Here is a 23,707-nt window from a genome sequence, read left to right as displayed (position 1 = left end):
AAAAAAAAAAAAAAAAAAAAAAAAAGAAAGTCTTCCTAGTTTATCTGTGAAGTTATTTTTCACTTGAGTTTTTTTTTTTTAAGCAACCAATTCAACTATTGAAAAGAACTTGGAAATTACAAGTGTGTAACATCTAATATATCAGTACTAAAACTTGTTATATATTTAAGTAACTTAAAATTCTCAGCAGAAAGTTTTACAACTGTCAGACCTCACATATATAAGCAGTTTATTAAATATGAGAACCTGAACATATGTGGTATGTTAAAGCAAAAAATTATTGAAACCATTTGTGCTCCTGATAGTTATTTCTTCCTATCTTAGAATAATAAAAAAATCACTTCTATTTTATGTTCATTCAAATTTGCATTTAATTTCTATTTACATTCATTCAATCCGAAATCAAAATACTTAATACAGGAAACTAAATACAAGATGAAAAGCAGAAAAATGTGTTACCCTCATAGCACTCCTACTAAGGCAGCTGAAGAAATTATTTACTCTGATAGATGCAAAGCCAACTTGGGATAGGAAAAAAAAATTGCTTAAAGAGCAAACACAGATGAACCCATCGTTCAGATGTTACTTCGGATAATCCACTGAGATAATACTTGTGCTGTGGTGATAAATTAAGAATCACACAAGAAAAGTTTTTTATCGATCAGCAACAGACCACAGGTCATGGTGTAACATATACTTTATGATTGTTTTGTCCAGCTTGCTGGGTCTACTCCTATGAAAAAGGGTAGATGTTTGGACACTGATATTTTTATTTGAGAAATTAACCATTTTCAAAGCCTCAAAAATCCATTCTTCATAAATTCAACATTTCTCATGGGAATAATTTTAAGATCTAACACTTGTAAGCTAGGAACCATTATGACTGAGTAACCAAAATAGTTAGATCCTGTATTAAACACACAATCCAAGGCTCAGTATATATTACTATCGAAGATGCATCTTGTTTATAACCATTTGTTAAACAATGTTGAATTTATGGAGTATCATACATGCATTCTTACCCCCCACCCCCCAATTATCTTCTATCTCAAAAAATAGTACGGAAAAATTCGTCTTGAAGGATTCAAATTAGGTGAGACCATAAAGGGGAAAAAGAAGTAACAATTTTCCTAAAAATCTGGTTCAAGTTCAGTAATTCTTTACATTGTTAATCACAGCTGGTTTATAAATCCCAGTTTATTCTGTAATGCTACAAACCTTATAAAATCAAAATTAGTAAACTTCAGTTCTCAGTGATTATATTTTAATTAAAAAACATGTATAAAGTAAAAAAATATCCTGTAATAGCTGATTTTAAAGAAAATAATCAAGTGATGAAAGAAAAGCACTTAATCTCTTTTATACACTTACCTGGAATAATCATAAAGAACCCTCTTAGAAATTTAAGACTAGTAATATTGACATCATATATTTTAAACTATGCTTGGATTTTTACAAATAAATATAGGGTAAGCCATATTGCATAGGTGTGTGCTTTCTGTCTGTGACACTAAAGTGGCACTTGACATGTTTTCACAGTCATAGTAGGGATATCCATTTATGAAACACAATTTCTCTGTAAACTTGCCACAGCATAGGAAATTAATTTCACTAAATGATAAGTTTGAAAAACTGTTTGTATGGATGGTGGGTATGCAATTTATGTTTTTTATGCAGGAAAGTTGCAGTTTGCGCCACTACTGCTGGCAATACTAATTATGAAAACAGTCTATGGGGTGGTTAGAGCCAGCCAATCACAGTGCAAATATTACTTACTAGCAAATAGGGCCGAGGAGGACTATTTTGGTGTAAAAACTTCTCTGGAATTTGGTTAGGCAGTCAACACTACAGTTAGTAAACACATTTGAAAACAAGTATCAGAGTAGCACAAGCCATTTGCAGTCTGAAATAAAGCCTGCACCTATCACCAGAGCTTTTGGGTTCTGTTTTTTCAGACATTATAAACTGTCAGAGAACAAAGATCTGTACTCGAAGTGCAATTTCTGCCCTTATCATTACTGTAGCTTCTAATTTACTAGCTACAGTTATAAAGTTATCAGTAGGCTGCTGCATAAAGAGAGGAGGGGGTCTAGAGGAAGTGATTTAAAAAAAAAAAAAAAAGGCTGTCTGTTCAAAGATGAACTGTAACCAATTCTTTCATTTATTGCCACAATTGAAAAGGTGTATTTCCAATCCTCCTTCATGGTTCTATTCTGCCTAATGTCATAGGATTTCATCTCATCTCACTTGAATTGCCATTTAAATAAGCAAAGCTTTGCTCTTTTCTGACTGAATTCAACATGCATAAAGAATCTTATGGCTTGGATCCTATGGCTCAAAAAGGTTTGAAGAACATAGCAAGCAGCATCTATTTAAAAAAACTGTAGGGTTGCAAAATATTACAAATTGACTTTGCACACTCAAGACTGAAGACATTATAAAAAACAAAAAGAGACGTTAAGACTCAACTGCAACTGCATGATCATCTATTATACCAGTATGCGCTGAAATATATTTTTATAAAGCTCTGCAGATATTAAACCCTTTCACCAGCTAAAGTCATGGAAATGCTCTCTTTAAGGCAGGAAGTATTTAAGAAAGGTAAAGCTACCTTTATTTTTATTCTTTGTACCTGTATATCACTTATGTAGATTTTGTTACAATTTCAAAAACATAGTGTCTTGTTAACATGTTTCCTAAATTAAGCCACTAAGTTTTCTTATTCACTGTGGAAGACATTCATCAAAAGGCCATCAAATATTTTTACAATCAAAATATGTAGCCCCAGTATAGGAGAAAGAAAAATACTTTTTTCCTTTTAAAACTGTTGAGGAAAAAAAACCTAAGGAAGGTAGACAGCAAAAACAGTTAAAAGTAAAACTTAAAATCTTACCAATTTGCTGTAAAGAGATTAGACATAGAGAGTGGAACATGACAACACCCTCTTTCCCTGGATCTCCCTCTCTCCCTCACTTTACTGCCCTCAGTATGCATTTTATCCTGACTCTTTTCCATCCTTCTTCAGCCATGGGCTGAAAACATTTGATGTCTTGAACCAAATACTGGTATAAGAACAGGTGGTGACATTTTTCCAGTGCAATGCAGGCCCAGGACAAGGATGAAATGTAGGACATACAATTTATGCCCATTCCAAAGCTTCCAGTTAAGCTTAGCACATAGCAGTACTGCAAGTAGAAATGATTAAATAATTTTTTTTCTAGTATTACAGACAGGTATTGCAGCTGGGTTACTGAAAATAAACCCCAAGTCCACCCCAATCCCTTAAACGAGCCACAGCTGTGGTTAACAATGATTCATTTGCATTTTTATTATTTCACCAAGAGAAGAAACAGAAGTTGTCTGGCTTTCTTCACACCAACCAATAATTTTGCATTTTAAAGTTGGGATGTTTTCCATAATGAGCTGAATCAAAAATCTATTTGAAAAATATATATTTATATAAAAAAAAGATTCAGGTTGTTTGCACGTAAAACATCAATTGTTAAGTTTCTTTTGTCTTTGATTCCATGTTGCTGGAAAAAGTTTGAACAAGCTTGCATGCTAATTTGTCCTTAGTTGCAAGTATTACAGGCAATTTCATACTTTGCCTAATGAAAGGATAACCCTTCTTCGACACAATCAGAACTCAACAGTGATTCAGAAGCAACATCCTACCCTTAATACTGTCAGTTCGAGCCATCAATATCAAAATCCTTGATAAGGTTGAGAAGATGTCGCTAGGAATCAATTAATTGATGTGCCTAAGAGTTCCACAATACTATTTTGCTTAAGTTTTTTTTTTTTGCACCATTGATTGATTTTTTAAAATCCATGTTTATTCTTCCTCTGTCCAAAGTGTTCAATGTAATGACACTAACTCTTCGAGACTGTCATTTTGAGTCTTCCTGTTTCAACTTACAGGATGCTCACACATCCTTTCCCCACCTTTTTTGCCTTAAATTCATTAAAATCGTTGCTCTGTCATAGATTCATACGTAGGTGCTCTGGTCGTTTCGAGATCATGGGAAAAGCCTGTTTTTTGTATGGCCCGGAGTTCGGCTGTCGTATTGGAAGTGGTGCTGAAGCTTCCCCACTCATCGTCACATCCATCTGCTCTACTCCACTTGTTTCCATTGGATATTCCACAGGCGTCTGAGGATTTGTCGTGCTGGCTGAAGCACCTCTTCCCCAGAAATCCCCAGGAGAAAATTTGACCGGGCTTTAAGACAAGGAAGAGCTATCATTCATTTATCTCAAGGATTATCTCAACAAGAAGTATTTCCCTTAAATTTCAAGGAAGTGGGGTAATGTGATATTTATTTTTATTTAGTTTTATTTTTGGTGAATTACTACAAAGGCCATCATTCCCCTAGACTAATTGCTAGAGTTTTCTAACTGGTCTATTTACCTCTATACCGGCCTATGTAAAACCCTCAGTGGTAACTTTTTTTTTTTTTTTTTTTTTAAATCATTTTACTCCCCACTTAAAACAGGTTCCCATTGTATTTAAGATAAAATACTTCTCCAAACCTTTCTCTTCATCACGAACCACATGTCAGGAACACTGACCTTTCATTTCCAAGACCAAGATTTTCCTCCTTTCTGGCTTTTGTATGTTGCTGCTCTACCTGTAACATCCTATACTTCTATTTTTTGTACGGGTGGCTTTTTCTCTTCATTCATAGATGTTACTTCACCAGGGAGGCCTTTCTCTGACCACCATGAATAGAAGCCCACCTGTTATTCCTTGCTACTGCCACACTCTTTCTTTTTCTTCATATAGAAGAAATTTTTCTTCATATACTACTTCATATGATTACATAATCCCTGTATTTCCTCCTTTGGTTATTTTGACTCTCTTCTCACTAAACTGTAAGCGTTAGAACAAGGACAATTTTTGTGTTAATTATGTATCCCCACCATGCAACACAGTCCCTAGTATATAATAAATGTTTAATGAATGGGTAAGGAAGACATTTGCCAGTGCAGCAGCTTACTTTCACAGGAGGGAAGGTAAACTACATAGCATACAATACAAGATGCAGATGCTATGCTTATGTCAAACAAAGAGAATACAACAGAGCTTTCTTTTATATAACCTGGCATAAATTTCTTAAGGCATTCTCCTCCAGGTTAAAAACAAACAAAAAAAAGAGGTGAGAATAACAAAGTCTGAATACCTGACAGGTGTTCGTGGGCTGCCAATAAATCTTCGAGGTGATCGGATTTTTGGTTCAAAGGAAAATTTTTCTTTCACACTTTCAAGTACAGATGGAGCCACATATGTAAAACCCTAAAAAATAGTAATTGTTGACTCCAGAATGGCGTTTTGTCATATATATCAAGAAAATGTGGTTTTGGTCTCTGACACACCAAAATAACAGTGCACACCTAAAATCAGCACTCTGTTTCCTCCCATCTCCTCAATCTCATTTCACACCTGTTAGCTTCTTTCCAGCCATTTCTTGAGGCATGGACCTCAGGAAGGCAGAATTCTATTAAGTCCCATATGCCAGTAAACAGTATTCCACTTTGTTGAAGGAGTAGAACAAAATAGGAAAATGTAGGCTCCACATTAAGCTATAAAATACCAAGATGAATGCAAAGAAAATTCTACTGTTTCTAGCCACATGCACATGAGCAACTAAGATTATCACACCCAAACAGTTTCTCATTATTAGGCCAAAGTAAAAACAGAATTCTCTAAGTTGGCATGTATGGTCTCTCTGACTTAATACCAATGATTGGAAAGATTTGGTATTTTCTTTTTTCTTTTCTTTAGAGTTGGTATTTTCTTGATGTATAAGGGTCAGCATTGTGAAAACCCCCAATTATAATAGGCAATTATGCCTATTATATATGCAGTTTTGTTAGCTTTAGTTCTTTCTTGGACCTTGCTATCAAACCACCAGGTGTCATTTCTTTGCTGTCAATATTTATCCCTTTAACAATCAGTCCTCCACTAAACTTCCCTTCTAATTATTATTCTAGTCACCTATGAATAGGCATTTTGAGTTATAGTAAAAAGACTCAATAAGCCTCTGGGTGATGTCCTAAAGACTGAGGTGCAATTCTGTAGCACACATGCTTTGTGACAAGTGTATGTACACTTCAGAAACCATTTCCCCACATAGCTTAACTACCAAGAGGACCAGCCTGTGCCTTAATCATCTTTAAATTTCCTTTAATTCTGTGATAGGAATTTAAATAATTATTGAACTGAAGTTGCTCTGACCACAATCTCCAAATAAGTAAGATGTTACTGTTTCTTATTAATTTTTAAAGAGGGGCGCCTGCATGGCTCAGTTGGTTAAGCGACTGCCTTCAGCTCAGGTCATGATCCCAGGGTCTTGGGATAGAGCCCCATATAGGGCTCCTTGCTAAGCAGGGAGCCTGCTTCTCCCACTGCCTCTATATTCTGCCTGCTTGTGCACTCTCTCTGTCAAATAAATAAGAACTCTTAAAAATAAAGAAATAAAAAATAAAGAGATTCACTTTATGTAACAAAATAAATGGTATAAAATGAGGTTTTTGTTGATCAAAATCTAAAAGCCCTCAAAAAATCTAAAAAAAATCTAAAAATCTAAAAGCCTTTTTTTTATTTTTAAGATTTTATTTATTTATTTGACAGACAGAGATCACAAGTAGGCAGAGAGGCAGGCAGAGAGGAGGAAGCAGGCTCTCCACAGAGCAGAGAGCCCAAAGTGGGGCTTGATCCCAGGACTCTGGGATCATGACCTGAGCCGAAGGCAGCGGCTTAACCCACTGAGCCACCCAGGCGCCCCAAGCCTTGCTTTTCTGAGGAGACAAGGTACAAATCAATACAAATACTTCTACAGTGAGAATTAGTTTATTTCCTATTACATATAAACCAATATATTTTGATGTCAAATATTCACAATTAACAGGTTAAAAATCCCCTACAAATTTGCTAGAAAATGTACCAAAAATCTGTAACTATTCCAAGAACAGAATAGTTACAGTGAATTCTTCTCCTACTGTTACAATGGTGTGACTTCCAATAGAGATACTGAGGCAAACATCATTTTAAGTCAACGGCCCATGTAAAAGGGAATCATATACTCCAAAGAACCATACAGTCCTACTCTAAATGCTGAAATGGAACACTGAATTATGGGAATCAGTTTTCTAACTTAGCAAGTCAGAAAACTTAAAAAACCCAAGTTAACTTAATAAAAAATAGCACCTAAGATTATCTATATCAACTGCAAGGCAAACAAACTGAATTTTCTTATTGAAAAGGGTCCACCCTAATACTTAAATTTCTCATGGCTACATGGAAATTCTTTCACTTACCAGAAAGACTTGATTGGCACTTTCACTGAGAGTTGAGTCATCTGGGCTGTCAACAGGTGTCTGACGTGTAAACTTTGAATCAAACTGACTCACATCCTCTTCGGATTGCTTTGTGAAAAACAAAATTAGAAAACAATGAATAGTCTATATTATACATATCAATCAAATGCATGACTTGCATTAGAGAAGGCTCTAGTTAAAACTCTTCAGAGGGCTTGACTATAATAAAATATCACACAGTTTTAGTAGGAACAGACTGAAGAATAAACACAGATAGAAAGTTTCTTTTTACAGATTTTATTTATTTATTTGAAAGAAAGAGAGAGAGGGTGCCTGCATGGCTCAGTCATTAGGCACCTGCCTTTGGCTTGGGTCATGATCCCAGGGTCCTGCAATCGAGCCCCGTATTGGGCTCCTTGCGCCACGGGAAGCCTGTTCTCCCTCTCTTACTCCCCCTGCTTGTGTTCCCCTCTCACTATGTCTCTGTCAAAAATAAATAAAATCTTTAAAAAAGAGAGAGAGAGAGAGCGCACACTAGAGAGAGCACAAACGTTGGGGATGGGCAGGGGGAGAGGGAGAAGCAGACTCCCCACTGAGCAGGGAGTCCAACGTAAGGGCTCAATCACAGGAGCCCAAGGTCATGACCTGAACCTAAAGCAGATGCTTAACCAACTGAACCACCCAGGTGGCCCCAGGTGGAAAGTTTCAAAGGTCAAATTGCATCTTCAATTTTTAAGCATATACTAAAGTAGATTTTAGTACACACTCATATTTTTTAAAAATCTGAATGTCAAAAAAAATTTTTTTTGAATATCAATCTTCCCCACTTAAAAAATTTCAATTTAGTCCACTGGCTAAATTCCCTATTAGAGATAATTTGCTCAGCAGGCCACTTTATAATAAACCCGAGAAACCACTGAGGCAGAGTTTTAACACAAAACGTATTTGTAAAATGCTCTAAAATTTCTTCCTATAGCTTGGTTCATCCTACTACATTCTCAAGGAGCAAAAATGATGTTCTGCTGCATGAGTACATCTTCTTATGAAAAACATCACCTAAATCTAACTACCACATCTGTTTAATTCCTAAGGGCTCTCTGGCACAATATCAGACTTTGTGGTCATGTCAAAAGAGCTAAGGAACCAACATGAAGAAGCACCTAGTGTCAAAAGATGATACAAACTAAGCATCAGTAAAAATTACTGCAGCGGATTAAAACACAAATATATTAAAGCTCATAATTAACTTAAAAAGAATCACAGAATTCACTGGTCAATTTTGAAAGATGTTGAAGAACTAACTGATTATTTTGAAAACTGGGAAACATTTATCCTGCCTTTCCTGTACGAACAATGTAAGTTTCTCTTTAAGGAAAAATTCACTAATGAGGAATCAATAATAGTATTAGAATAAGACATTTTATAAAAACTAATGAAATCCTGAAACTAGGCTAGAGTTTCTGAATCTCAGCACTACTGACATTTTGGGCTTTATAACTGTTGCAGAGCCCTGTCCTTCATAAAGGAGGATGTTTAGCAGCATCTCTGGCCTCGACTCACTGCAAACCAGTAACATCCCCTCCCCAGAAAGTGACAACTTGTCTCCAAACCTTGCCAAACTGACCATAGCTAAGAATCACTGATATTGGCAACGATCAATGAAAAAAAAAACAGAACAACAACAAAAAAATATATATATACACATTATGCCTCCTGACCAAAATATACAACATCAAAAGTTTAATCACAGGGCGCCTGGGTGGCTCAGTGGTTACACCTCTGCCTTCGGCTCAGGTCATGATCTCAAGGTCCTGGGATCAAACCCTACATCGGGCTCTCTGCTCACGGGAGCCTGCTTCCCCACTCTCTCTGCCTGCCTGTCTACTTGTGATCTCTCTCTCCGTCAAATAAATAATCAGATTAAATATCTAAATCTAAATACTAATTTTTGGAAAAACAGGGAAGAGATGAGTATGATCAATGACACTATGGATTAAAATCACAAAATCAAAGTTTGAAACCCTAGAGGATAAATGGTCCAGTTTCTTCAGTAAGTACTCGGGAGAGGAATCAAGATGGGGGTATCTACAGATGGAAAGCGACCTAAGAGATAAAATAACCAACCCGTACAGACCTTGACTGAATCCTTATTAGAACAAACCAATAGGGAGGAAAACAAAACAAAAGAAATTGGGGAAATTGTCAGCTTTTTAGTTGTGATGATAACTAGCAGTTCTGTTTAAGTTTAAACAAGATGACCTGACAAGCTGGATAGTTGGTACATAAAGGTTAATTATCCTCCTTTATAATTATATATATGAAAATTTTAAAGCCAGTCACCTTGTGCTCCAGGACCAAATTATCATCATCATTATCCTCCTCCTCCTCCACTTCACCCCAAGAAAGAGAAAAAGAAACTATATTTTCTCAAATTCTGAGGTGGAAGAAAGACAAGAACTAACACACTAACTCATTTACTAATAAATATAGTGTTATGGTTTGAGTTGTGTCCCCATTGACATTCATATGTTGAAGTTCTAACCCAAATACCTCAGAACGGAACCTAATTTGAATGAGGGTCACTGCAGATGAAATTAGTTAAGATGAGGCCATCTTGGAGTAGGGAAGATCCTAAATCAGTCATGATAAAATGGGGAAATCTGGACACAGATCTGCACAAAAGGAGAATGCAAACATAAAAGTAGAGATCGGGTGAAGTCACCTATGGGCTCCAAGCCTAGCATGGCCAAAGCTAAGGCCAAAGATCGCTAGCAAACCAGCAGAAGCTAGGAGAAAGGCACAGAGTGGAAAGGAAGGTTCTCATAGCCTTCATAATGAACCAAGTGTGTCAATACATTATGTTGGCATCTAGTCTCCAGAACTGTAATATAATAAACTTCTGCTGTGTAAGCCACCTAGTTGGTGGTACTTTATTACAGCAGGCCTAGCAAACTAATACACACATATGCTATATTTTGAAGAAAATTCCCAGAAAATCAAATTCAAAATAGGGTAGAATCAGAGGGTAACCACACTTAACCTGGTGAACATTTTGTTATGTATATAACTGTTAAATCACTATGCTGTATACCTGAAACTTACATATTATTATATGTCAACTGAACTTTATTTAGAAATAAAAAATAAGGGGCGCCTGGGTGGCTCAGTGGGTTAAAGCCTCTGCCTTCAGCTCAGGTCATGATCCCAGGGTCCTGGGATCGAGCCCCACATCGGGCTCTCTGCTCAGCAGGGAGCCTGCTTCTTCCTCCCTCTCTCTCTGCCTGCCTCTCTGCCTACTTGTGATCTCTATCTGTCAAATAAAATAAATAAAATCTTTAAAAAAAAAAAAAAGAAATAAAAAATAAGGGCACCTGAGGGGCTCAGTCAATTAAATATTTGCCTTCAGCTCAGGTCATCATCCCAGGGTCCTGGAACTGAGCCCCAGATCTGGCTCCCTGCTCAGCAGAGAGTCTGCTGCCGCCTCTGCTTATACGTGTGAATGCTCTGTCAAATAAATAAATAAAATCTTTAAAAAAAAAAAGAAAGAAAGAGAAAGAGAGAATAAGGGCACCTGGCTGGCTCAGTCAGAACATGTGACTTTATTTTTTTAATTTTTTTTTATTTTTTAAAGATTTTATGTATTTACTTGCGAGAGAAAGAGAGAGCGCGTGAGCAGGGGGCAGAGGTAGAAGCAGGCTCCCTACTTTGTAGGGAGCCTGACTCAGGGCTGAATCCCAGGACCATGGGATCATGACCTGCGCTGAAGGCATAAGCTTACTGAGCCACCCAAGTACCCCAAACATGTGACTCTTGATCTGGGGTTCATGAGTTAGAGCCCCATGTGGGATATAGAGATTACTTAAAAAAAACTTAAAAAGGGCGCCTGGGTGGCTCAGTGGGTTAAGCCGCTGCCTTCGGCTCAGGTCATGATCTCAGGGTCCTGGGATCGAGGCCCGAATCGGGCTCTCTGCTCAGCAGGGAGCCTGCTTCCCTCTCTCTCTCTCTGCCTGCCTCTCCGACTACTTGTGATTTCTCTCTGTCAAATAAAAAAAAAAAAACTTTAAAAAAAAAAAAAAAAAAAAAACTTAAAAAAAAAAAGAGTAAACAGTTATACCCCATAAAAATAAAAATGGTTGAATCAAGTAAACAAAGCAAAGAAGTTCTAACTACTTGAAATATTTAGTTGTCTTAGGCAACCGACTTAAAAATAGTTAATACACTCATCAATTGCTGATGGCAATAGTCTTTGAAAAGACTATACAGAATAGAGTCTGAGAAGAACATAAACCAAAGTTTTCTGAATGGTTTATATTAACATAATGTTTTTGAATGATCTAAGATTTTATTTATTTTTTATTTATTTTTTTTTTTTAAGGATTTTTTAATTTATTTGACAGACAATGAGACAGCGAGGGAATACAAGTAGGGGGCGTGGGAGAGGGAGAAGCAGGCTTCCCATAGAGCTGGGAGCTGGATGCAGGGCCTGGAATAATGACCTGAGCCAAAGGCAGACAGCTTAACGACTGAGCCACTCAGCCCCCCCTGGGATTTTATTCTAAAAAAATACCAGGTCCCTCAAAGTATATGCTTTCATGTATACATACCAACAGAGGTTTAAAGGGGGGCTCCACCTTCCGAGCCAGCAATTCTTCCCAGTTAATATGCCTGAAGAATGGATGAGCCTAGAAAAAAAGAACAGGAAGAAAAGTCAAGGTGAATAGACTTCACTGGACTGACAAATTAAATGTCTGTTTGAAGTTACAAATCACAAAATAAGCTATACTTATTTTTTTAGATTTTATTTATTTATTTGAGAGAGAGAAAACATGCACACAAGTACGGGGAGGGGCAGAGGGGGAGAGAGAGAGAGAGAGAGAGAGAATCTCTCAAGCAGACTGCAGGCAGAGCTTGGAGCCCAAAACAGGGTTTGATCCCAAGACCATGAGATCATGACCTGAGCCAAAACCAAGAGTTGGATGCTTAATCAACTGAGCTACCCAGGTGCCCCCCCCAAATAAGCTATACTTTAAACAACTACACACAACCCTCACAAATAAATAAAATTAGCTCTATCTTCCCTTCAAACCACCAAAAAGGCCAATCCCTACTTGAACTTCTCCAGCATCCCCAGGACCAGCTCCAAGTCGAGAAGCAGCATTTCTTTTCAGCAGCTTTAAGGAGGGAAAACAAAACAAAACATGATAAGCCATAGTCAAATTGATTATTTTTTATTTAGAGAATTTGCTTGTCTATATTGCTTCTCTATTTTGAGAAAATTGGCTTTATTAATTATAACTAAATATTGCTTAGGAAAAAAAATATTTAAAAAATTTTTTTTATTTATTTAAGGAGAGAGAACAGAGAGAGAAAGCACACACAAGCAGCAGGCAGTGGGGAGGGTGTAAGGGAGAGGCAGGGGCAGAGGGAGAGGGAGAAGCAGACTCTTTGCTGAGCAGGGAGCCCAACGCAGGGCTCAATTCCAGGACCTGGGATCATGACCCGAGCTGAGCCACCCAGGCACCCCAAGGAATGAAAATCTTTAAAAAATGTGTACTTTACCTGTAAAAACTGTAGGTTTTTTGATTAATATATATGATCCTTTATTTAAAATGTATGTTCAGGGGTGCCTGGGTGGCTCAGTGGGTTAAACCTCTGCCTTCGGGTCAGGTCATGATCCCAGGGTCCTGGGATCCAGCCCCACATCGGGCTCTCTGTTCAGCAGGGAGCTTGCTTCCCTCTCCCTGACTGCCTCTCTGCCTACTTGTGATCCGTCTGTCAAATAAATAAATCTTAAAAAATTAAATTAAATTAAATGTATGTTCAATTCTATTTAAATTCTAGTAGTTGAGGGTTATCATTTCATGTCCTACCTTTTTTTTTTTTAAAGACTTATTTATTTATTTATTTGAGAGAGAAAGAGTGCAGAGGGAGAGGGAGAAGCAGACTCCTGCTGAGCAGGGAGCCTGACACAGTGCTTGATCCCAGGACCCCAAGATCATGACCCAAGCCAAAGGCAGACACTTAACCGACTGAGCCACCCAGGCGCCCCTCTTGTCCTACCTTTTTAAGCAGATCTCTGGCTTCTTGTGTGAGGTAGGGAGGCAAATTGAGTTTACATTTGAGGATTTTGTCAATTGTTTTCTTTCTGTTCTCCCCAGTGAATGGGGGCTACGAGTAGAAGAGAGTGTGAAAAATTAGCATATAAAAATTAAAATCATCCATTTCCTAAATTAGTCCGTTATGCATAAAGATCAGAAATGTATGCTGTGATATGGACTGACTGCTAAAGATCCATAGTTTTTAAGCAGCGTGACAGAAGAAATAGTAACATCTCAGAAGAAACTGGGTTTCCACTTTTAACTTTGTGTGGTAATAGGTGAGCCCTGTGATTTTATGCTTTACTTTCTCTTTTTATACAATAAGGACAGTATCTATTTTATACCTATTTCACAGGACTGACATGACAGATCATTTAAACAAAAATGTTTTTAAAAGTAAAGGGCCCATACTACTACCAATAAAGCAATTAGTGTTAATTTTTTTTTTAAGTAACTCCATCAGTAACATTTTTAAAAAGCACAGGAAAGGTCTCTTGCCATAATGATTTAATAACTACTCAGCACAGACCATAATACATGCAGCTTTTAACTGTGCACCTACTGCTCCAGTCAGCATGTCATACATTAATGCTCCCAAACTCCACCAATCCACAGCACGATTGTGGCCACTTCTCATCAAGATTTCAGGGGCCCTACAATGAGAAAAATAATACGCCTAAAAAACTCACCCATTTGCATATCATCTGAATTAGAAGTTTAAAAACAATATACTGAGCCAAATGGCCCTACATAAACCAGGTGAAAGTTAGCTATCACCCCCCCAAACCAGTTATATTTCTTGCAACATGCAGCTCACATGTATTCTATTGTTCCACAAAATGTGTGTGTGACTGTTCCATCGTGAATAGATTCTTTGCATAGTCCAAAGTCTGTTAGTTTCACATGACCTACAATGAAAGATCACAGCATGGTTATTCTGAGAATTCTAAGCATGTGCAGTGTTTGAATGTATCATAGAAGACAATAATCTATTCTTCCATTTAACATTTTCTGCCTTAAATATTTGTTGAAGATACAAACAACTAGCAAGGTGCCATCCATAATACAGGATGCTAACTTTTTAAAGCTAACACAGTCATTTTTGGCCAATGATATAATATAAAGGGAAAACAGAGAAATAAGTAAAACAGTTTTTCCAAAGCTCTATCTTTACCTATACCTAGAATCCTCTACCATCCTGAGAAAGCAAGCCTTCAAGAAAAATTCTCTAAAGTCTGGTTTAAGGGGTACCTGGGTGGCTCAGTGGGTTAAAGCCTTTGCTTTCAGCTCAGGTCATGGTCTCAGGGTCCTGGGATCGAGCCCAGCATCAGGCTCTCTGCTCAGCAGGGAGCCTGCTTCCTCCTCTCACTCTCTCTGCCTGCTTCTCTGCCTACTTGTGATCTCTGTCTATCAAATAAATAAATAAAATCTTTTAAAAAAAAGTCTGGTTTAAGTACACAAACCCTTATAAAGATATGTTGCATCATTTAAAAGTCTGACACTATACTTCAAACATATAACTTTTTACCACAGTGAACTGTGACTGGACAGTTTTTTAAATGGTCTCAGAACATCAATGAAACAAGTTGGCTAATTCTGCTAATACTTGCCAATTCAGAAAAAGAAATGAAATTGCTATGGCAAGGGACTGTCAGCTCTAATCCAAAAAGTGAAAAACTCACCACCTTACACAAAGAACATTGCAGTTCAAGCTTAGCTTTACTAAAATGTTATTAGATATAGAGTGGTTCAACCACCCCAGGAACCCTACTATTCCAGGTTTATTTCAGAGAAAAGAAAACGTAATGGCTTACTGATACTCTGACATACAAAAAAATATGACCTTTATCTTCACAGAACCACCTGACACAGCATTATGAATCAAAGAAGTTAACTAGTCACTTCCCTATTCTATCCTTTGCCTTAGAATTCAGAATCAGAATCCAAGTGTGGGGGGATGGGAGCGGAACTGGGAGGGACAGAGATACATATATTCCCATGATGTGCTTGGTTAAGTAGAATTTCTCCAAAAAAAAAAAAAAGAAAAGAAAAGAAAAACAGAAAATGAGAAAAAAAGCACAATTTGAAACATATTCATATTAGCATCAGTTGTCCACACCATTTCCTGTCCAAGAATTTAAAACCCTTAACTACCTCATGTATCATTTTGTAGACATTGAAGGCACCCCAACAGCACCCCAACAGCCTGGCTGGCTGGTTGCTCCTTTGGGGTATGAGTGACCTGAGAAGTCTACTGAGCCCAGATTACTCTTGCATAAATCAAACTGTCTCTAGCAGCATGTAGTTGTAATCAAGACTCGGTCTGTTCTACGTACAGCTGCACAGAGTATGAGCCTTTCTGATTTTTATGTTTGTTGTTATGAACACCAAGAATAAACTGATGCCTACTAAACATTTTCTTTCCAAGGCTACATCAAATATTTTGGTTCAATTCTAATCCTTTTCTACAGCATTAATAAAATTTATCATAAAAAGTACTGCTTCTAATATTTATGCATCTTTTTTCATTAAGGAAAACTCAATTTATAGGGTTAAGATCTACTTTCCAATTTAAGGGACAAACCAAAACTAAAGTTGGGACTGGCTTTTGGCTCACATGTTATGTAAAGATTTCAAAAGAATGATAAGCTATAAAGAGCAAGGATTAGGGCGCCTGGGTGGCTCAGTGGGTTAAGCCGCTGCCTTCGGCTCGGGTCGTGATCTCAGGGTCCTGGGATCGAGGCCCGCATCGGGCTCTCTGCTCAGCAGGGAGCCTGCTTCCCTCTCTCTCTCTCTGCCTGCCTCTCCATCTACTTGTGATTTCTGTCAAATAAATAAATAAAATCTTTAAAAAAAAAAAAAAAAAAAAAAAAGAGCAAGGATTAAACCAGAAAACACAGTTAAGTGGTTAGTTATTCCTAACTTCCTCTAATCTCATCAATCACAATTATCTAAATACTTAAATCTCAGCAAGCATTATGATGCCATAAATTGTGAGGGAGGAGTGTATAACAGAAGTTACATGACTATGGGGCTTTGAAAACGACCATGACCTGGGTGGGAGGATTTTAAGATGATTATTTACTATAGAATTGTTTACGGTATATCTCCACCTTGGTGATTAAGCATGATATTCTCCGGCTTCAGGTCTCTGTAGATGATCCCCTTTTGATGTAAATGCCCCAAAGCCATGGAGATTTCTGCCAAATAAAAGCTGGAAACAAAAGTGATTTAATAAAATTAAAAAGAGTAATATATTCAAAGCAGTTTATGTATGGAGCAAAATTCCTTGAAAGAAATAGACATGCACCAAAGACCAAATTAGTGGGGATGGGGGTGGGTATGGGGGAAAGAGATGGCACAGGATGCTGCCAAAAGGCATGGTGACATTTATGTTTCACTTATTTAGTGAAACTATAAAATGTTTTCTTTAGAACATACTACTAATTTCAAAAAAGTCCAGAATATGCCAAACTGTCACTGGCTTTTGTTCTGTTCCTAATAGGAATTAGGACAATAGTCGTTCAGATCAAAGCAAATTTCTCCCACCCACCCCCAATTTTAAAATCCCATAGGACACAGGAACTTTGTTATTCTCAGAGATCAAGTCTTAGTTTCGAAAGATACCTTATAAATAATCTGACCCTTAGAAGCCCACTCATCCCTTAATACAGCTGCATTATTTATATACAGTTCATGCCCACAGTATCTGCCCTCCCTCCTGCCAGCCAGCCCACAACTATAAACTGTGTGACACTCAAATTTATCTACCTCAAAAGAATAAAGGGCTGAGTCAACCCTGTCTGGATTCGAAAAGCACAAGGCACTGCAATACTGGCTGCATAACAATGTTGCAATCCTGCAGATTACTCCAGGATGGAGAGGGTGTGTCCTAGAGGACTGAGGCAGTTTCACAGCCAGCAGGACCACAAATACAGCCTCCAACAGGGCTCAGAGAGCCTCCTCCAAAAAAGGGTACTTCATCCCTAAGGCTCTTAAATGCAGCTTCTGTGTTAGAAAAGGCCTGAAATTAAACAATGGAATGCAGTTTGGTAATTAAAGTAGAAAAAAACATTTAAGTGTTTTCTATTCAATTAATGTGTAGGATAAACTGATTTATTGTTACCCAATACTGTCATCTCACAAAAGGATGTGTATATTTTTAATTTGAAGCAGATGCCATCTTAAGAAATATAAGGGTAGATCCCATCCTGGCCATAGAATCAATCCACAGATGATGTGTGCCGGCTTATCACCTCCCTAAGACTGCACCTTGGGAACTGGAAAGTCTAAAAAAAAAGAGGAGATGATTTCTGATACTTTCCATTGTTCCAGACATAAAGTTTCACCGGAAAACCACACTCACCCACAGCCAAGGCAGGCAGCTTACCAATTCAAGGAAAGAAAGCCCCAGTGAGAATGGTTCTGTTAGGAACTGGCGTGAAGAGCGTTCCACCCAAGGCCTGGGGGCAAAGGAATGATGTGACCTCCAAAATCTGCCCCATCCCAAAGATACTTCTCCCCCTTGAAGTCCTGAGTGACTGACTGGCTCCAGAACAATTTACTGAATCATTTGGCTGCCCACAGTGGGAAAAGGGCTTTGCTTTTAATTATATGAATCATTACCTGAATCCATGCAACTGTAAAAATTTCACTTACCAGGCTGTGTCTTCCATAAATATTCCCTCTCTTTCTAACTGCATAAATAATTCTCCTCCTGCGAAGAAAAGGAAAAGGGCTTAGAAATAAAACAATTTTCATTTCCAACCCATTTCTAATGAGAAGGTTGTGCTTTCTCTTTTAACTACAGTTAAAAGATAGCAGTTCCTTAAAACTAAAAAACAGATCCTAAAAACTATAGGTTTAAAACTAAGTCTTCAGGATTCTATTTTTGCAGTGTTCTTATTCTTATGTGAAAACTATGTTTTGGAACTCTAGGTTTTACATCTTTAAACTTCAAAATAGTTAAAAGATTCCAGACCTGAGGTTAAAAAAGTAATCTTGGTTAAAACTTCTCTCACATTTTATCCTAAGCAGAAAAATGTTAGTATATAATTAAGCCACCCTTACAAATTACAATTAGTGAATGCCCTTATTCCATATTTTCAGATCTCTTAATCTAGATTAATCTAGCAGCAGCTTTATTAAAAGCATGACATTGTTTTGAATATCAAGATAATAACAACTTATATTCCATTGAATAATCTTAGAATACATGAGCCCGCAATGATGTAAATCAATGAAGAGATCAATAAATTAGGTTTTAAAATGGGAGAGAAGGAAAAGCTCTTTGTTACAGCAGAATGCCAAATAAATAAATGAGGCATGACGGAATAAGAAAAATCACTTGGCAAACATTACAGTTAATTGTTTCAAGCAAGAATCAATGAATGCTAAAACTGTATATGAAAGCTTGATGAGAGATGATATTTCAATAATCCCAAAGTATCTCAAGATACTTATTCATTACAAAGGGTAAACTTCTCCAGGGAAAAAATTGGCCAACACCACCTTATAAATGTGATCAAAGTGAACATCAACAGCAATGGGACAAAGATATAACATCATGTACCTCCTGATCTGACAGAAGACACAATGTCACTTCGATGGTTCTCCCCAAATGCATAACCTGAATCTAATCTTGAGGAAACATCAGATAAGCCCAAATTGGTGCATTCTACAAAATAACTGGCCTATATTCTTAAAAAAGGTTAAGGTCACAAAAGATAAAGACTGAGGAACTGTTTAGGTTAAAGGGAGCTGAGAGATATTACTGTATCAATGTTAATTTCCAGTTTTGATAATTTTAGTAGAGTTAAGATACTGTCATTAATTTTAGAAAATATAAACTGGAGCATTTAGGGGTAATGGGAAATCATGTCTGAAACACTCACTTAAGCAATCCAGAAAAAAAAAGTGTGTTTATACATATACATGTATATATATATACATACACACACACATATATATACACACACATATATGTATACATATACATATACATAGGGAGAGAAAAGAAGGATGAAACAAAACAACTGTAAAATGAAAACACTTGGGGAATCTAGGTGAAGAATACGTGGGAAGTCTTTGTACTGTTGCAACTTTTCTGTATAAATCCAAAATTGTCAAAATAAAGTTACTCAAAAAACGGCAACACAGTCACAAAAAAGTTGCTAAATTCTGCATCTTTCTGTTCCATGTTACAGGCCATTGTGGAACCTCTTTTTCAGAAAACTCAGATATCTTGGCTGGTAATAGATACCTGTGATTTAGAAATGATAAGCAACAAGGTTTGAGGAGGTAGTAATCCCTGGAAATTGTGGATGTCTTCCTATGTAAACTGCACAGTCTAGCAAAAAAGCTACATTCAACCAAAAAACTCTGTTTAGAGATGCAATTTTGAAAATATTTAGTATCTTAAATACTCTCAGTAAGTTTTCCATTTGAGTTTAGAAATGCTTTGATAGTTCATTGGAATTATAGTATCTTACCCCAGCACAGTCAATGCGATGGCTCTGTATCAATTAGGTGTTTGTTATTTTAAGTATGATTACAAAGGGATTAGGATTAAAATAAAATTTCACAGATGGGGGAAAAAACCTAACCTTTAAATCTCTTCATATTTGTCTGCAAAAAGAAACACATGGTCACATCTAAATTTCTTATGTCAATGTATTTGTCAATTTTAAAAACTATTGAATCACATTGGGGAAAAAGCATTTTTTCCATTGGAAAATAATGTTTAACCCAGTTTCTGGAGCAAAGGCAAATAATTACACCAAACTGAGTGTACTGACCGCTGAGATACTCAAGGATGAGGTAGAGTTTTCCACCGGTCTGAAAGGCATAAATTAAATCCACAATGAAGGGATGCTTTACTTCCTCCAGAATATTCCGTTCTGCTTTTGTATGAGCTGTATCTTTAGCATTTCTTACTATCATTGCCTAAAGGAAAAAAGATGATCTATAAGAACAAAACAGTAGACATTTTTATTCTATAGTAACTGGAAATTCTATTTTGTGTTCTTCTTGCCAAGTTTAATATTTAATATAATTAATTTAATTATAGTTCTCACCAGAGACTGAGATAGGAGTAATGGAAGTCATTCACTTCTTATATATATCTGCACTGTTTCGATTTTTTGCACTGAACATGTAAATAACCTAAAGATACCTTTTTAAAAAATGTAAACAGATGAAGTTTATTCATATGTTCACTAATTATTCTATGTCTACTATGCTCCAGGCTCTGTAATAAAAAGAAGAACGAACAGAAGTCTCCAGCTATTAGGAGTCCAAAGTCTCAGGGAAGAGAGAGAAGTCAATGCAGGTAAACACAAGGTGCTATGGGAGAAGAGAGAAACTACAGCTAACATGGCAAGAAGTGTACTGGGAGGTGGCAATACCTAAACTGTATCATGAAAAATATTAAAATGAAACACAGAGGATAAAAAAAGCATTTCCAGTGCAAAACAGGCTTGACAGGACATGTCTAGGTAATCTATAAGTAGTTCAATACGGTTAGAAGTGACTAGACATTAGGCTGGTGTTGTAGGTGGAGACCAGGAAATGGAAGGCCTAGGTACCCAGGCAAAAGCGCTTGAATCGGGCGCCTGGGTGGCTCAGTGGGTTAAGCCGCTGCCTTCGGCTCAGGTCATGATCTCGGGGCCCTAGGGTTGAGTCCCACATCGGGCTCTCTGCTCAGCGGGGGGCCTGCTTCCTCCTCTCTCTCTCTCTGCCTGCCTCTCTGCCTACTTGTGATCTCTGTCAAATAAATAAATAAAATCTTTAAAAAAAAAAAACAAAAAAGCACTTGAATCTTATCTCAGAGGCAGAGGAAAAATGTTAAGGTTCTGAAAATGAGTAATCTTTGGCTTTAAGACAGTTTTAGTAGTAGTTCGGAGTTTTAGGGAAGAAATGAGACTAGCTGGGGGGCTAATAACAGTAAACTAAATTAAGTAAGACCTGTATCTAAAAAAATGAAGGTGGGGGGCATTTGTGGTTCAGTCAGTTAAATGTCCAATTCTTGATTTTGGCGGCTCTGGTCATGATCTCAGGGTGGTGAGACTGAGCCCCACATTGGGCTTCATGTTGGTCATGGAGCCTACTTAAGATTCTCTCCTTCTACCCCTCCCAACCCCACCTCTCTAAAAAAAGAAAGAAAGAAAGAAAAAAGAAAAAGGAAGGTGGGAAAAAAGAAAAGGTATCATCAGCACTTGCTGACTAGGTTGAGAAGAAATGATGATACCATGGTTTCTGCATAATTAATAGGACAATGATTATCATTCAGTAACAGGAAATGAAAGTCAAAACAGTTTTAGGAAAATGATGCATTATTTTGGATATGTACGGTCTAAATTAAATTCTAGGACTAAGTTCTGGTACATCTCCAGTAACATGAAAAACATACACACAAGATCAGTAGTTGCAATATTATTAAAGTGCAATATTAAAAACAACTTAAATGGCCATGTATAGAATACTGGATAAAAACCTATAGACTATCGACCTAATGTGTAAAAAAAGCTTTAAAAAGAACAGGGAATTTCTCTGTGAAACCAAAACAAAACCAAAATCAGTACAAAAGAGCATATATGGCATAACAGTATTATATAGTATACCACCTTTTGTGTCAGAAAGGGGAAATAAGAACATGTACATGTATCTCCTTATATCTTCAATAAGATAACTAAGATAAACCAAAAGCTAATGACAGTGGAAAGGTAAAAAAAAGTAATAGGACTAGACTTCTGCGAACACCTTCTGAGTAAAGCCTCAACGCTTTTAGCTTACCTAAAGTTTTTCTTTTTCTCTTACCTAAATCAAATATTATTGTGATTATAAAATAGGGGTTTTTGAATTCTGAACCATGCTAATGTTTTATATATTCCCAAAAATAAAATTAAATCAACAAGGATGGGGGAGGGAAATAAAACTATGAACACAACAGAAATACATAAATGCAACTGAATAGGGGCGCCTGGGTGGCTCAGTGGGTTAAAGTCTCTGCCTTTGGCTCAGGTTATAATCTCAGGGTCCTGGAATTGAGCTCCACATTGCACTCTCTGCTCAGCCGGGAGCATGCTTCCACCTCTCTCTCTGCCTGTCTCTGTGCCTACTTGTGATGTGCTTGTCAAATAAATAAATAAATAAATCTTTAATTTAAAAAAATTAGTAAATAGAATCACATAAGTAAACAAAACAGTTTTCTTAGCTTCAATGTAACAGAGAGGTAAATTAAGGATGAATTAAGTAAAGACCACTGAAGTCAGCCATTAGGAGATTGGTGGTGACAAGAGTTTCATTGAAATAGTAGAGTCATTAAGTCAAAATAGAGTGAATGAAAAAAATAATAAAACATGACTTCTCAAGGGCGCCTGGGTGGCTCAGTGGGTTAAGCCGCTGCCTTCGGCTCAGGTCATGATCTCAGGGTCCTGGGATCGAGTCCCGCATCGGGCTCTCTGCTCAGCAGGGAGCCTGCTTCCCTCTCCCTCTCTCTGCCTGCCTCTCCATCTACTTGTGATTTCTCTCTGTCAAATAAATAAATAAAATCTTAAAAAAAAAAAAAAACATGACTTCTCAAGAAATTCAGCTAAGAAGGCAAAGAGGGTAGAAGCTATCGAAAGACTTTGTGTGAAAGAAGGATCTGTTTTACTAAATATGGCAAAAGCACCAATATACATAAACAAAAAAAGAAGTCAGAACAGAGGATGGAAAAACAGAAAGAAGTGACAAAGACCCCTACCAGGCAGAAAGGAATGGGATCCAAAACATAAGCAGAGGGCTTAACCTTGAAAAGGAGGAGGAATACATCTCCTACTAAACACTGGAGAGAAGGAAGTAAAGACAAGTAAAAATGCAGATTAATATGGTATGAGAGGTAGGGATCAGAACAGCAAGTGGAAGGAAATCACATGTGACAGCCTCAAATAAGAAGCAGTGTACTAAAGAGTTAAGAGGGACTGATAACAGTTACAGAAAATGAAAGTTGTCTGGTAACATGGAGAAAAAATGTTGGTGGGGCACCTGGGTGGCTCAGTCTGTTAAGTGTCTGCCTTCAGCTCAGGTCATGATTCCAGGGTCCTGGGATCGAGCCCCACATTGAGCAGGGAGCCTGCCTCTCCGTCTCCCTCTGCCTAACACTCTCCCTGCTTGTGCCCTCTTTATCTCTCTCTGTCAAATAAATTAAAAAATCTTTAAAAAAAAAGAGAGAGAGAGAAACAGCTGATGAATACTTAGGGTCCAAATGATTTGGGTACTATTAATTTGTCCTAGCAGCAATCTATAAGCTT

The 23,707-nt window shown here is 37.3% G+C and overlaps 1 protein-coding gene across 3 annotated transcripts in view; it reads right to left on the bottom strand.

The window, feature by feature from the left end:
* Positions 1-357: 357 nt before the first annotated feature.
* Positions 358-23,707, bottom strand: part of RPS6KB1 (ribosomal protein S6 kinase B1) — a 39,613-nt gene continuing 16,263 nt past the window's right edge. The window contains exons 5-15 of one of the 3 annotated variants that reach the window (XM_059380569.1): positions 20,213-20,360; positions 18,075-18,132; positions 16,529-16,629; positions 14,233-14,323; positions 13,978-14,068; positions 13,378-13,485; positions 12,426-12,488; positions 11,922-11,999; positions 7,318-7,425; positions 5,181-5,293; positions 358-4,219 (exon numbers count right to left, since the gene is read on the bottom strand). In XM_059380569.1, coding sequence (XP_059236552.1) covers positions 3,982-4,219; positions 5,181-5,293; positions 7,318-7,425; positions 11,922-11,999; positions 12,426-12,488; positions 13,378-13,485; positions 13,978-14,068; positions 14,233-14,323; positions 16,529-16,629; positions 18,075-18,132; positions 20,213-20,360 — 1,197 coding nt within the window. In that variant the 3' untranslated portion in view covers positions 358-3,981. Of the gene's footprint in view, positions 4,220-5,180; positions 5,294-7,317; positions 7,426-11,921; positions 12,000-12,425; positions 12,489-13,377; positions 13,486-13,973; positions 14,069-14,232; positions 14,324-16,528; positions 16,630-17,210; positions 17,440-18,074; positions 18,133-20,212; positions 20,361-23,707 lie in introns of those variants that run through there. The other 2 variants (XR_009400475.1, XM_059380570.1) reach the window with 2 other exon arrangements.

Source organism: Mustela nigripes, chromosome 16, assembly GCF_022355385.1.
Source record: "Mustela nigripes isolate SB6536 chromosome 16, MUSNIG.SB6536, whole genome shotgun sequence".
Classification (NCBI taxonomy): Eukaryota; Metazoa; Chordata; class Mammalia; order Carnivora; family Mustelidae; genus Mustela; species Mustela nigripes.
This window is presented reverse-complemented; position numbering and strand designations above follow the sequence as displayed.